The 15,972-nt window shown below is 36.7% G+C and overlaps 1 protein-coding gene across 1 annotated transcript; it reads left to right on the top strand.

Moving 5' to 3' along the window:
- The first annotated feature begins 10,977 nt into the window (after positions 1–10,977).
- On the top strand, positions 10,978–13,268 carry LOC113695691 (protein DETOXIFICATION 51-like). Its single transcript, XM_027214825.2, has one exon. It carries the CDS (start codon positions 11,258–11,260, stop codon positions 12,917–12,919), a length of 1,662 nt encoding a protein of 553 aa, XP_027070626.1. The 5' UTR covers positions 10,978–11,257; the 3' UTR covers positions 12,920–13,268.
- Positions 13,269–15,972: the final 2,704 nt, after the last annotated feature.

Raw genomic sequence — 15,972 nt, forward strand, 5'->3', positions numbered from 1 at the left:
GTTGTTATTAATATAAACTACCTTATTTAATATAGATTATTAACCTACTCCATTTGATACATTTAGATTTTCCAAAATATATTGATACATGAAAAGCCAGCTTTGTTATTCTTTCAAGCCAAAATGTGAAATAATGTAAAATGAGGATTGATTCTTTTTTGATCGTCAATTCAAGTTTCCATGAATAATTAATATAAAGTTATACTCTATTTAATGTAAGGGTATTTAAAAAAAAATATCAACCTAAATTTATTGTTCCAATAAAATTAACTACTTTTTTTTTTAAACTTTGTGAAAAAAAACTAGAACTATCAAAATGGGACAGAGGGAGTACTTGTTAAGACGCGTGTTTCATTCTTACTAAAAAAATTAGCACTTGAAACAATCTTGTTAGCCAAACACATATTTCATTACACTTGTGTGTTTTGATATGAAAGTCAAAACTCTCAAAAAGTTTGTGCCAATCCTCATATGTCGATTAAACATCAATTGCATATCCTGTCATTGACACTTTGAATCCATCAACAAAATTTGACCAACAATAACTCTGTGGGCTAGCTACCAGAACGAATGAACTACAAATAAAGCGACTTTTACGAGAATGTGCATTAGATATCGAAAGCTGAAGAATTTGCTTCCAACTTTTCGATTCTGCATCAATTAAGGAATCATATCCCACCTGTCATATGTGTTTAACTTTGCGAAAGAACCATTTCAACTTTTTTGACCCGCATTAAATTACTACAAGATCAGCTGAACCGACCCCATGAACGCCTTTCTCATGTCACTGGAGAAATGGTGGGACAAGCAGGAGCACCTGGTGTGGTTTGGATGCCATATGATATTACAGTTTATGGGATCCCACAAATGTGCATTGCTGTCAAATTTTATTCTAACGACAAGAAAGGTTAACACCTTAATTTTAATTTCGTTGTGGGAATTACGTGCCGGAAATGCGAAGGAGAAGCCGACCGGACCAATTTAGTTGGCCATGTCGAAACCAGTCAGCAAACACTCAGAGGCGAACCTAGAAGGGCAAAAGGCTTTGGTGGTGGTGCTGTTTCTGAAATTGCCTAATTTGGTATCACAATTCCAACCATGTGCATAAAATGCCCCCCACGTCACGTGGAATATCTAATGCGTGTGGGTCTCATCTTCCAACTCTCCCAACTATTCATGTTTCTTCTCCTTTATTTCTTCTTTAATGGAGTCCATATTTTCCATCTCAGGACAAGGCAATTAAAGCCTAGCTAAAATGTTCCATCTAACCAAGTACTCCAATTAAGAAAGAAAGCGTCTGTGTGTGTGTGTGTGTGTATATATATATACTATAAAAAAGATTGGTCAGTCCCATACGTACACGAGGGAGACAGCATCAATCAATTTGAATCCTAGAAAATTGTAAATACACAAAATTTCAGGTGATGCCCTTTTTTTGGGAGTTTCTGCTTCTTGGTAAATGGCTGTAACATATGTAGACTGCTACAAGTAGTTTCCGTATCTTTCTTTGTTGTTATTGCGCTGGAGTCTGGAGCCGAGAAGCAGATGAGCTGTGCGTCAGGCAAGCAGCTGGACTTGGATAGGCATGCACATATGACATACCCTTCTGGCTTCTGCTACGCCTTCTCATCTTTCACATGCCTGATTTTTTATGCTATCATACTTCTGGTTGTGTTTGGACTGATATAGACCTTTGGTTTGCTTTAACATGGCACTTTTACCTCCCAAAATTGGAATACTTCCCTAATTTGGATTGGAAATGCTGCCTACTAAAGGTGCACTAGCACTCGGAAGATTCTTTGGCCTTTTTTTGATAATTACAACACAACTTTTACGCGACATGTAGTGTAAGATTCACAAATGTGTATCCTGGAGGCGATAAAGTTTTTAGGTTATCGATCGATTTGGGCCGTTGAGACCAAATTCTGCTCTTTTCTCTTATGGCTTTGCTTTTCTTTTCTTTTCTTTTTTGTGTTTAGTAGAGTCTCTTTTAGGCTCTTCAAAATTTACTCTCATAGGGTTTTCTATCTTTTCATAGGGTTATCTAGTGAGAAATTTCTGAAATTTTTAGTGAGAGTTTTTTTTTTTAGATTCTCTATTTCTTTTGTTAGGACGATTTTTATTTTTTTTTTAAATTTTGATTGTCCCTTAGGTCTATTTCATCAGATTTTACCGTAATATTTGAGATAGAAAAAGCGATTTGCAGATCTTGCGGTTAGAAATGTACACAAATGCCCTTGAGGAGGCTATAAGTGCTTTATCAATGTGACTCTTTATTACTCTCTCCTTCCCATCCTGATAGTTCTGTTTTTCTTTTTCGTCTTTTCCAAATTATAGTCCACTTTTCAATTGAAAAATATAGTTATCTTTTAATTTTTCTAAAATGCCCTTATTCAATGTAGGTTGTTATTAGTATAAACTACCTTATTGAATATAGATTGTTAATCTACCCCATTTAAGACATTTAGATTTTCCAAAACATATTGATATATGAAAAGCCAGTTTTGTTATTCTTTCAAGCCAAAATGTAAAATGAGGATTGATTCTTTCTTGATCATCAATTCAAGTTCTTATAAACTATCAGTTCAAGTTTCCATGAATATAAAGTTGTACTTTATTTAATGTAAGGGTATTTTAGAAAAATAACAATCTAAATTTATTTTTCTAACAAAGTTAACTACTTTTTCTTAAACTGTGTAGAAAAAAAAAACTAGAACTATCAAAATGGGACGGAGGGAGTAATTTGCTAAATCGGTAGTTACTGTTTTCATATCGGTTTTATTTTATTGTATATATCGCATATAATGTATGTTATTACTGCATATTTAATGCAATTATGATGTTTACAAAAAATCAGACTTCATTAGACTATAGGTTAACAAATTTTTATGCTTTTATAATCAGGGGAAATTTTGACTGTACAGACGGCGGTATTTATACAGCAAGACATGAGAGGACTTTGCCTGTGTAGCGAAATTTTTAGAGTTCCTCAATCTTAATCGTTCTTCGACTTAAAACCAGCCGTTTTCGAACAGAACAAATTAAAACTACGGACCGCTTCAAAGTTCAAACTCACTCTACTGACTAGTCTACTCCTTCACTTGAAGAAGCCCAGAAGACGGTTAATCGTTGGTTATTTATTTCCTTGAAACGAAAAAAAAAATAAATAAACTTTGATTGGTTTGAGAAAGCACTACTGTTTCTTGGAAGTCAAGAAAAATCCGAGTTGTACTTTGTTCTCCTCTTCCTCATTGGCTTGCATGACAATACAATCTGGAGAGATCTTAAAAGAAATAAATAAAGAGATTAACAAAAAAAATTTTTTAAAAAAAGAATAATTAAGAAGAAGATGAAGAAGAAGAAAAGCCAGAGATCAGATCCATTCTTCAAATTTCCCTTCAGGTTGCAGCACAGAGAAAGAAAAAAAAAAAAAAGAAAGAAAATACTGGCCATCATCTATGTATGATGTTGTTTCCTGCTAGATGCTAAAAGCAGTGGCTATTCCATGTGAAGCTACAAGAACAAAGTGCAATTCCAGATGATATTTTTGATAAATTGGCCAAAAGTCAAATGGAAATTATTTTTTAAAAAAATTTATTTATGTTATCTAGTACTACATTATGTTCCTAATAATTCAAAATAGGACCCCATACCTTACGGTTGCGAAACTAGGTTTTAATTGAGCCACATTCCATATTCCATATTTATGATGTTGATCAACATCATATAAATTTACAACGATTTTGATTGGTTGAGAAAAAAAAACATCAGACAACGTGGTTTTATAAATTTTAATTGATTGGTTTGTGAATTGGGATCCACAAATTCTAGTACTAAAGTTAGCAGATAGCTTATGGATTTCAAAATCCGCAACTAGATGGACTATACCCTACCCATTAAATATTTGCAAGCAAAAAGAAAAAGCGTGAGAGGTACAACAACCTGTTTACAATTTTAATTTTATCTTCAATGAAATATTTCATTGTCTTTGCATCTTGGAATTTCCTAATATTCAAGCTAATCTTCAGCTGTCTTTTTTTTTTATCTTGAATTTTTTTTTCTCATTATCTATTCAGTCAATTTTCTTAAAGCAGTCGGTGCAAATGGAACTCCACGTCAAGATTGACTTGCATAGTTTTACGGTCAAGTTTGGTTAGTGGTAAAGGACATTTAACACAAAGTCCCCCCCCCCCCCCCTCTCCAACCTCCCACTAAAAAACAAAAAAATAATAATAATTCCATCCATTTTGGCCCATGAATTTAGAGCAACGGGCAATTTCTTTTCTAGTGATTTTCCTCGATCATGTTTGTATTATTCTTGGATGTAACACTCGTGAATCATGTGGTCAATGTGGGAACTGGGTATAACTGGAGCTGTAAATAGAAATTTTATTTTAACTTTAAAAAAAAAAAAATCACGTTTAGGCTGAAAGAAGATGCAGCATAGAGAACATGCAAACCAAGTTGAAGGCAGAACCGGGCGTTTTCTGCTAAAAAAATCAGTAGTACTCCCCAGCCTCAGGTAGAGATATTAATATTTACACGTTAAAATCTAGACTAAACATAATGTGCTGCCAAGTTACTCGATCATTCATGCAACAAAATTTGGGTCTGTATTAAACAAAGGGATTAGTATTTGACAAACTGGAGTGAAGAGAAAATCCTGAAGATATCGACAGAAGCAAGTCACCAGTGATCATGTGCTTAGGCTAATTTTTCTATGCCGAGGCCGGCACACATGAGTTAATCATTTGCCCATGCACGACTTTCAACATTTTTGTAAAATGTTCGAGTTACTTTTAGAGGGCAAGCAGCTATCGAAAACTTTGGAACTATTACATATTGTTTGGATAACAAATTATACCAAATAATATTTTGCTTGCATCATAAACACAATTTTTTCAATTCATCTTTTTATATTGCTAAGTATTTTTTTATCTCATATTTATCACATCACAAAAAGTGTTACAGTAATTATTCTGAATAATATTTCAAATAATACTCTACCCAAACAAAAAGTGTTACGCTACCCAAACTGTTATTTTGCTACGTAACCAAAGGATAATTGAATTTGGAAGTCCATTGACTGTTTTCTTCTTCGAAGGCTTTCAGGTTTTCTTCTTTACTGGAAGCGTTGTACGCATTAACGTCATATTGCTCCACAGGTTATTAGTTAAACAGAAGAAACTGTAGATTTAAACCTTGAATATAATAAGGTCCGTAACGGAACTCATGAAACAAAGTACCGCTAAATTGAAAAGGCCAAAAAAAAAAAAAAAAGAACAGTGATAATGCTTTTCCCGTATCTCTTACGAATAAAAAGGAAACCCCAAAAAGAAAAGGAAAAAAAGGAATGTAGCCCAAAACACTGCTGTGGAAACGGATTCAATGTACGGAATGGTTTTACGAGATGCACGCAGCCCTAACTTACAGGAGCAAGTGTGTATCCGTAAGTTTGTTGCCCATTTACGTTCATTCAGAGAATCAGACATTTCCAATTTGGTGCCTTTCTAATACTACATGAATACTTAGTGTGAATATCCGTGCTATTACACACGGTATTAACATTATTGAAAAAAATTAAAAGCTGGGATGAATAAAAAAATTAAAAAAGGATAACACTTGCTAGAAGTTTCCCCAGTTCCCCTTACTTGATTGATCATTTATCTACTTACTTTAAATGTTTGAAATTTAGAAAACAGTCCCATCCTCATTTATATTTTTTTTGACTGCGAAATCTTCTTTTTTTTTTTTTTTGGTTTTTGGGTGCTTGACTGAGAAATCTTAACATTTAATATATTTTATTTTTTATGATATCTCATATAAAATTTAGGTGATAGCTTGCTCACAAAGTGATGGCTGAAAACCTATACCAGAATAATTAATTAAGGCTAAAGCTGAATGTCGATATGCCATATTAAATGAATGGATTTAAAGCTAATCAATTTCGTTTAATACATTTTACCAATACTAGCTCGAACTCCAATATTGAACTGTAACATTTCAACAGCTAAAAATGCTGCTGGATGCGTCCTAATAGCTTCTCTTAAATAGTCAAGTTCTTTTTATCATACTATTGATATGCGTCCTAATTAAGGCTTTTCAGTTTGCCTTTTTAAATGCAAATAAAGAAGACATATAATGAAACCTAATTAAACTTATTCGATATTTGGAGATTATAATTATAGAATTCTAGCTTTAGTCCCTTGCTAATCCTTTTGTGTTGAGAAAAGAAAAATTAGATTAACGAGTTGGATAAAGGAAGGCAATGGTAATAAATCAACTTGCTCTTTAAGATAATAAAAAAAAAAATTCATCTAACTGATACATCTGCATCAGATCGCGAACCTCAAAAATTTCATATCAAACTAGTAAAGGATAGAATGGTCATTTTTTATTTTATTACTATTGTAAGCCTACTTGTTTATACTCTGTCTAGATTTATTTACACTGTACTTTTACTTCTTTACACTTCAGAAACAAAACTGATTGGAATTGGAACTTGTGTGGTCTTGATCCCATCTACATCTCTTACTATAGCTCAGCCGGTGTTCCTCTGTTTTTTTTTTTTTTTTTTTGTATCTTATTGCGGAAGATGGAATCGATTCAACTGAATTTCTAAGAATGCATCTGCTAAATATCAAATTTCAAATGCTATTCATTTATGTAGAGTAAATTCGTCCACTCGGGACTATTGCTATCTTATTTTGGAATACGGGATATTATCTTTAATTTGTGCATTTATAAGTGGTGCTCCTTCTATGTCTAGACGACGGGGGAAAAACGCTTTGTCGACAAGTTGTAGTGAAATGAAAATAGCGGTTCAGCTATTGGGTTGTCGCTGGGCACTTGTTAAGAAAGTTCTCACATGTTAGTTCTTTGGAAAAATGTAGTAATTAACTCAGAACAGTGTTACTATTCAGAAGGTATAATAAATATAAATGTGTGTATTTTTATAATAACATAGGTATAATTTAAGTATCTTAATGAATAGTATAAGAATATATCTTAAATTATAAAAATAATAAAAGATTTATTTAAATTAGTATTTCAACCGATGGTTCAATCAGTGATATATATTTATATTTTTTGTTTGGTTTCACCGATTGAACTGTCGATTCGTTGACTATTTAATGAATTTCTTGTTAGAACTATCTTCTAAAAATTAATTAGTGACTCAATCCGATTCTATAATGGTTGATCGGTTTAACCGTGGAATGGGACCAGTTTTAAAATTGTGGTTATGAGGAAGAAGATGCTTCCTAGGGATGACAACGGGGTGGGGGACCCCTCCCCCATCCCCCGCCCCGCTGCCTACAAACTCCCCCCGCCCTGTCCCCGCCCCGCCCTGCTTCCCCCGCGGGACTAATAAAAATTTGTTATATAATTTTATTATGGTTAAATTTTAGTAAATAATTAAGTACTAAAATATTAACACATCATCAAATTATTATTCATTATAATTTTACAATTGAAACTTATAAAAACAATCAAACAAAAAATATTTGAATACAATCCAATATGATGAAATAAATATAACTAAAGTAGGCAAGTTTTCACTTTTGGCGCAAAAACAATCACTAATTCATTATTGTGCTTGTGCTTTTTTTAAGAAAAAAATATTATTGTATTAAGTGTAATTAGGGATTTAGTATAAATGTATTAGTAAATTTAGTATAATCAATTAATAATTTGTATTAGTAAACATATATAATTATTAGTATAATTAATAATATCAATTATATTATATATACTAATAGACATTATATAATACATATAACTAATAATATCACTATTATAAGTTTGTAACTAATTAAATTATATATTATATATATAATTATATATATTTTTTATATATTTATTTTTTTTAAAGCGGGTGGCGGGACGGGCCTGCGGGGCGGGTGATTGCCGTCGCTACTCGCTAATGCTTCCGCTGCTGCTGCTGACAAGTAAGACGTATGACGTGGGAGTAGGCCCTACACTTCGGCTAAAATTTCAGAGACCAATCAGATTATCGGAAGTGCGAGCTGGAAGACTTGCCCCAGATCGAAAAACCCCAAAATCCGACCCACACCGTAGAAAAGGCAGCCCACCGTCACGTCCGCCTTACGCCCCTTACCCTTAGCTCGAAAGGAAACTTTTCCATCTTCAGATGCTCTGCCAGTGGACAGAAATCAGAAAACATACGTACAGTACAGAAGAAAAAAACACAGGCGAATAAAAGATCCAAAGATGGTTAAGGCATTGCACGTGTGCCTCTCACGTGTTTTTCTTTCCCTCTTGTGCATACTTTTTCCCTCAGAATTCTTTCATTTCAAGTTTCAACCCAACGAAGGAAAGAAATTTTTTTTTAAAAAAAAAGGAAGAAAGAAAACAGATTGAGAGCAGAAAAGTATAAGATTCTACTCACATCATACTCAATCATAATTGATTGAAGAAGTACCTCTCCGGGAGAATACTCGCATTCACGTGGTTTCCTTTTCCTTGTTCATCCATTCATGCATCCCAATTCTGAAACTTGCAAGAATTTCAATCGTTGAACAGTTCTCAGAACTGCGAAAGGCGCTAATGCGTGAAATGGTCAGAACTTGCAAGTCTTTTCTTTCTTTCTTTCTTATTTTTTTTTCAAAAGATATATAAATTAGTCCTTTTCTTTCTTCCAATTTTTTTTTTTTTGTCGTGAATTTGGTTAATTATGACGAGTTTGACAATACGACCAAAACTCTCATTGTCACCGACTGATTGGTAATTGGTATGGTAAGTTTGTCACTTCGGTTCGTGGTTGTCCCTGCTTCCTGTCAGCACGACATACTCTTGCGCCAGAAGTACACAAGCAGTGTTGCTGTTTGGGAAGAGACATCTGCCAACCCCAGAAAACTAAACAGCTCCGCAATGGTTTGTTTGGATAGAGTATTATTTGAAATAATTACTGTAGCATTTTTTGTGATGTGATGTATGTGAGATAAAAAAATAATTGAAAATATAAAAAGATGGATTGGAAAATGTGTTTATGATACAAGCGAAATATCATTTGAGATATTTGTGCTATCCAAACACTCTATAATTTGCAACTTTATTTTTTTTTTGGGATAATTTATTTTAACACTTTTTCAATTGTGATATAGTATATGATATTTAAAAACTAATAAAAAATCTTGTTTAGCAAATAATATGGAAAAAAAATTCTTTTTGAATAAATTTTCAATTACTAGTTCCTTTTTTTTTTCTTCTTTTTAAATAAAAAAAAGCACCTTTTTTTTTTTGGAAAAATTGAGGATTTTGTTCCAGACTTATACTCGCTGACTCCTAATCTAGCCTTTTTGAAGTGAATTTATCAATTCCCAAAATTTCTGTACTGTTTCGTTTGCTAGGACTGGTGGAAGATGTTATCTACATCTTATGGAATTTCCCACCCAACTTTATTAAGCAATTTCAACAATTTAGTCGAAAATATGTTCTTCTTATCAAAAAAAAAAAAAAAAAAAAAGGATTGGTGGAAGGAGATGCTACCTACATCATACGTAAAACCCGTCCATGCGAGAGTTTGGTTGGAATCGTGAGTTCTTAATGCATGTGTTTTCATGGGTACATACAATACAATAAATGACGTAGTGCCTAAAACGGATTCCTTCGAGGATGATTTACCCGCATACAGTAACTATTAGACTCATCAGCGCGATGCGCAAGTGCAGTTTTCAAAGTGTTGCGTAAAAAAATCCCGATCACCATAAAAAACAAGAAATAAAAAATTAGGCCATAAAAAGGTAACTGTCGAGTACATAATTTTTTTTTTTTTATTGTTTGTTTAGAGGGCACTACAATTCTTATAATAAAGAGAAAAAAAGGAGAAGGAAGGAATTGAGAGGTGAACCTCATTGTTATCTTCTTCTAATTAATAAATAAATACTCCTATGAACAGTAACTGTTTCGTTGCCATCGTTGCAAGAGGAGCTTTCTAATGGCAATGGACCGGTTGTTTTTCTATCCGACAGCATATACAAGGCTAATATCGTCATCTTTTTGTCAAAATCTATTCTTCAAATATATGCTATATATGCTAATGCAATTAAAGCTAAACTTGGCGACAGAGTCCACGAATTTATTCCTCTCCTCCTATATTTTGATGCTTAAATTAATTAAAAAAAAAAATTTATGCCTTCTGTTACGAGGCCAGGCTTGACATTAAAAACTCTCTCGAAACGAATAAATTCAACAAAGATATGCCACCAATGTTATAGGTTTGACCACACGCTGAGTTTTCAATTCATCACCGTCTTCTTCCTTGCTTGCTGGAGCAATGTTACTCAACTCTTTTGTCCTCCCATTTTCATGATTACCGGTGCGGGGGAGCGGGTGCAAGCATGAAATAGCCCACAAAGTACAATCCTCACAGCATATCGTACACCTGTATAGTACCTCCAAATTCAAGTTGGTGTAGCTTTCAATTCTCTTGTTGGAGCCTCTGCCGTCCCGGGAAAATGCGCCGTACCTTATAATGATCAGTTCCCAAAAGAAGGGGCGTTCCAATCGCTGCTACATTGCCTCGCCACCACAGCCTGCTGATGATGGAGAATTCATCAAGAAATGCACCAACAACCAAAGTCCTCCCTCGTAAAAACACCCAGTTTACAGAGTATTACTACCTAAACTGCGTAAGTATCTATGAGAAAATTGGCGCCCTGTAACTGACAGTCCTGACATCCCTAAAAACTACATGCCCATAAAGTAAAGAGCCCGAACCTCCCAAAAGCAAAATGACTACTGCTCAGTACTCACAAGGGGCAGGCAACCAAAAGAATAAAATAAATGAAAAGAAGAAGAAGAAAAAAAAAAAGAGGATATCATCCCCTCCCCCACCACCCCCGCCCCCCCCAACCCCACCCACCATAAAGGGCTGCTATGAACTAAAAATAAAATTGAAAAGTCCGTTAAAATAAAAGACAAAGCCACCTTAACCCTTCTATTAATACCAGGCAAAGCGGGCGGATGAGGCGAGACACATAGTAGAGAGTAGAGAGGGGAGTGCTCTTCATGAGAGGATCTCCAGGGATAATTTGTCTTCTTCACACTTCATAGTTGGCTTGGTTAAAACCCAAAAGTACAAAAAAAAAAAAAAAAAAAAAAAAAACATGAAGAAGTAACAGCTGCACAACTCTTTTAAGTCCTATTACTACTACTGAGTAACCATATCTGTATATTTTCTTTCTCTTCCATCATCATATCATCTTCCAAGCTAGAGTACTACAAAACTCCAACGATGTGCAATCCAAACACTACCCCCAAACTCACCACCATCTCCGTGATTGATCATCAAAAGATTACCTCCTCCTCCACCTCCACAAGATCACCACGGCCACCATCTCAAACCCACTTTTATTTCGATCTGTTATCCCTCCCCACCCCCTTAAAAGTCCAGGAAAACCCCAAAGAAAACCAACAAAATCCACCCAAATTTGCCCTACCTTCACCCTCGGAGATCGTTCAAGAAACCAAAGCCCTCTTCAAGCTATCCTTCCCCATAGCAATCGCAGCCCTCATCCTCTATGCCCGCTCCATTCTCTCCATGCTCTTTTTAGGCCAACTCGGCGACATCCAGCTTGCCGCTGGCTCTCTAGCTATGGCCTTCGCCAACATAACCGGTTATTCCGTTCTTTCCGGTTTAGCACTAGGAATGGAGCCGCTCTGTTCTCAGGCTTTCGGAGCACAGCTTCCCAGGCTTCTTTCCCTAACGCTGCAAAGGTCCGTTATATTTCTTCTGGCTTGCTCCATCCCAATCACATTTCTTTGGATCAACATTTCCCATATTCTTCTTTATTTGCACCAAGACCCCATTATCACCCGATTGGCCCGCACCTACCTTGTTTTTTCACTCCCTGATCTTGTCACAAATTCTTTTATTCACCCCATACGTATTTACCTTCGGGCTCAAGGTATTACTTATCCGCTCACCTTGGCTTCTCTGGCTGGCACGGCTTTGCACTTGCCCATCAACTATGTTTTGGTCATCCAGCTCCGGCTCGGCGTGGCAGGCGTTGCTGCTGCGGCTGCCATCTCCAACCTGGTGGTCCTGGTGACGCTCGTCTTGTACTTGTGGGCTACCGGCTTGCACGCCGCAACATGGACGAAGGTGAGCGGAGAGTGCTTGACCGGCTGGGGTCCGCTCATGCGGCTAGCCGCGCCGAGCTGCGTCTCGGTTTGTCTGGAATGGTGGTGGTACGAGATCATGATAGTGCTGTGTGGCCTCTTGGTGGACCCTAAGGCCACTGTTGCATCCATGGGCGTCTTGATTCAAACGACGTCGCTGCTGTACATATTCCCGTCCTCGCTCAGCTTCGCGGTGTCCACGCGGGTCGGTAATGAGCTCGGAGCAAACCGGCCCGAAAGGGCTCGGGTCTCATCCGTGGTGTCGATCTTCATAGCGGGCCTGATGGGCTTATCAGCTATGGGCTTCGCAACATCCTTGAGGGACTTGTGGGGTCGGATGTTCATTGATGATGGCAACATCCTACGGTTGACATCAGCGGCGCTGCCGATTCTGGGACTGTGTGAGCTAGGCAACTGCCCACAGACCGTTGGATGTGGGGTTGTACGTGGGACCGCCCGCCCGTCCACAGCAGCTAACGTGAACCTTGGGGCATTCTATCTTGTGGGTATGCCAGTGGCAATTGGTCTGGTGTTTGGGCTTGGGGTTGGATTCTGTGGGCTTTGGCTGGGGCTTCTGTCGGCCCAGGTTTGTTGCGCGGGGCTGATGTTGTATGTTGTAGCCATCACAGACTGGCAGTTCGAAGCCAACAGAGCGCAATTTCTCACGTGCGAAGGAGGATGCGGTGGTGACAGCAAGACGACTCCTCCTCCATTGCCTGGTGAATGCGACAACGAAATAGAGCCGTTGATTTGTGTGACGGTGACGTCGTCGTGATGAGAATTTAACAAAATTAAGTAGACCCCAGTGATGAAATCTTTGGTTTACAATTTCTAAAATTTTTTTTTTTTTTTGGGTGGGGTGCTCAGCTCGGAGCTTAGCTCAGTCGGATTAAGTGATCTTGATTTGTGAAGACACTTATCTTTCTTTCTTTTTCTTTTTCTTTTTTTCCAAAAACTCGGGGGTGGTGGGGTTTGACCCCTTCAAAGGATTCAGCGAGGGTTTTTCCTTGTATCTTTTTCCGTTATTAATTTCGGGTCCCTCCGCCTATTTTTTTTTTTTTTTTTTTGGCAAGGATGCTGGCACTTTTTTAGTCTGCGATGTGAATATCGTTTGAGCTTTGTTTCACCTTTTCTTCTGGTGATAAATGACAATTAATGGACTAGGACATGATTCTTATTTTTGTTTGTCACTTAGTAGTTAGTGTGCATGGAGGTGGAAGGTTGTACGTATGTTGACGCTCATGTTATGGAAGTTGTATGAGGGGTATCCTTTAGGTATTATTCATCTTTGTTCTCTTGTTCTGCATTCGATCTCTTCTTCACTGATAGGAGTTCTAAAAAAACTTTTAATTTATTTCTTGTTCTTTCAATTATCAATTGTAAACTGACTGTCACCACTCAAACATTGCCATCCAATTTAGTCCGTAAAAATGGTGATAATGACATGGAAATGCTACTCCTTAATTCCATGGGGAAGACATGGCCTAAACAGCCTATACCTCCGCAGGTTCAGCCTTGGACCCTTGCTGAAGAGTGTCCTCTTGACCTTCAAGACTACAGATGCATGTCTCTTGATATCGGTCTCTAGTATCACTAAGGTGCATTGTCATGTTATTGTGCATATCCGATTGAGAAGGATGGCACATTGCAGCATTGTTGTCACATGTATATATATATATATATATATAGCTATATCCATCACGGAAATGGGTAGCAATACTAATGGTAGGAAATGAGGAAGCTAGTGCTGATGTAGTGGAAGATGTATTTGGTACCTCTCTTATCATTGAAGTATAAGCTGCAAGTCTGCTTTAACCAAGTCAAACTCTCTCTCTCTCTCTAAAAAAAAAAAAAAAGGAGAATAAGTTAAACGTACTCCTTCCCTTCCTTTCCATACTTCTTGTTTATTTAAGAGTAAAGTTTTTGATCTACTTGTGAAATAGCAGAATGTGTGGACAATGGTGAAGCTTCTTGGTGTCTCAATTCCCTCCTCGTACTGTGGACAGAAACGATACGAGAGAGGAGGCAAGGAAAAATGCAGGTAAAGGAAGAAAACAGCACAATATTAATTGTTCAAGGTTGCAGAAGGGAGAGACTAGTTGCGGAAGTATATAGGCTGCTGTCTGCATTTCCAGTGGCATGAACCTTTAAGAGGGGGCAGCATCACTCTTTTAAGTCTTTTAACTTATCAGCCATCAGGCCATCCATCTCTTTCAAGTAAATATTGTACTCCCAAATTTATGTTGTTGCTATCTTCTCAGGAACAGTAGTGCACAGTCAATTATATATCTCCCTTTCATCAATTTCCATTTCTGGTTTCAACTTGACGAGTTGGTGCTCCTGATTTCCACACAATACACCTTCTATCCTTTTCATGTTTGCCTATGAATAGACTGACTGTTGGACCTACTGCTTTTCCGTGGGCCTTAGCCATCAAATTCATCAAATAATTGATCAAATTCCCACACAACCTATTTTTTGACTACTGAGTAAATCTTATATAGAGTGACAGTGTATATCTTATTACTGTTGTATTCATGATATATATGTAAAAGTTAAATTTTAAATTCAAAATTTACATATTTATCATTCATCTAACGCCTATCAATGTAAGAAAGATTAATCCTTCTCGATTTGCCATTTTAACGGAATAGACATAAATCCATTGGAGTTGCGAACAAATACCGTCCTAGCTCTTACTCGATACATATTTTCACATTGCAGTACTTACTACAAACACCCCCGACCCCAAACCTTCTTCTTCTCCTTCTCCTCCTCTGACCTATACTACACTATTATCTACTTACTAAATTACAGTTACTTTTCTTTTTCTTTTTGGGTTCTTGCAGCAGACATGCAAGCCGCCTTTTCGGCAACGTAGAGGACCTGTTTGCCCACTCGACGAGGACTTCCCCTAAAAGTAAAACCAAGCCACATACGTCAAAGTATAAGGAACCTTCCCCATATGAAACGATCTTAATATAAGGAACTCCTGCATTTTGATACATATGAAACCATCTTAAGAGCTCTCCTGGTAAAACATTCCCCTCCCCGTAGGATAAGCACATACTTAGTTTCCTTTCTCATACATGTAGATCCAAGTGTCTGGGATAATCTAATTAAATGAGATAATAACTAACAAAAGACCTCTTTAAAAATGTGGTATCACTGACTTCAGAAGCCGTTCATATTTTCCTGATTCTGCATTCAACAATATTAATATTTACTATTTAGCTATTTTACAAGTTTCACTAATTATTTCTCATTTGCTCCTTCGATTTCGAATTCCTATCCTACTTATCAACAGATTTATATATAATCTGTGAAAGACTCTAATGAGGACACTTTTATCCTGCATTCCGGATCCTATTCGTGTTCTGAAGATTTTCAAAGGAATAACTAATTTGAAACATAGCTTCAGCATGAGTAGCATTGAGAATTTGAAATTACGGGTCCTCAGCAATTCCTAACTTGAGGCTAGCTGCAATCCTTTCACTCATCATTCGCTTATCAAGGACGTGAAATTACTTGTAGAAGGTTCGGTTTGAGATTATCCATAAATTTAAAGTTCTTGAAATCTATCCTCTTTCTACCCTAACCACTTCAGTCCATACGCACCATTTATTGAAACTTCCACTCTTCTAACCAAGTTAATAATCATCTAGTATTGAAGAACAGGGGCAGAGCTAAGTGTAGTTCCCCCACCCCCAACCCCAACAGAAAAAAAAAAAATCATTTTGAAAAAAATCATTTTGTAAGCCAAGAAAGTTTGAAAACTTTGCAAGTTACTCTCTGTCCCCCCCCCCCCCCCCAAAAAAAATTGAAATT

The sequence above is a fragment of the Coffea arabica genome, chromosome 6e (genome assembly GCF_036785885.1).
Source record: "Coffea arabica cultivar ET-39 chromosome 6e, Coffea Arabica ET-39 HiFi, whole genome shotgun sequence".
Classification (NCBI taxonomy): domain Eukaryota; kingdom Viridiplantae; phylum Streptophyta; class Magnoliopsida; order Gentianales; family Rubiaceae; genus Coffea; species Coffea arabica.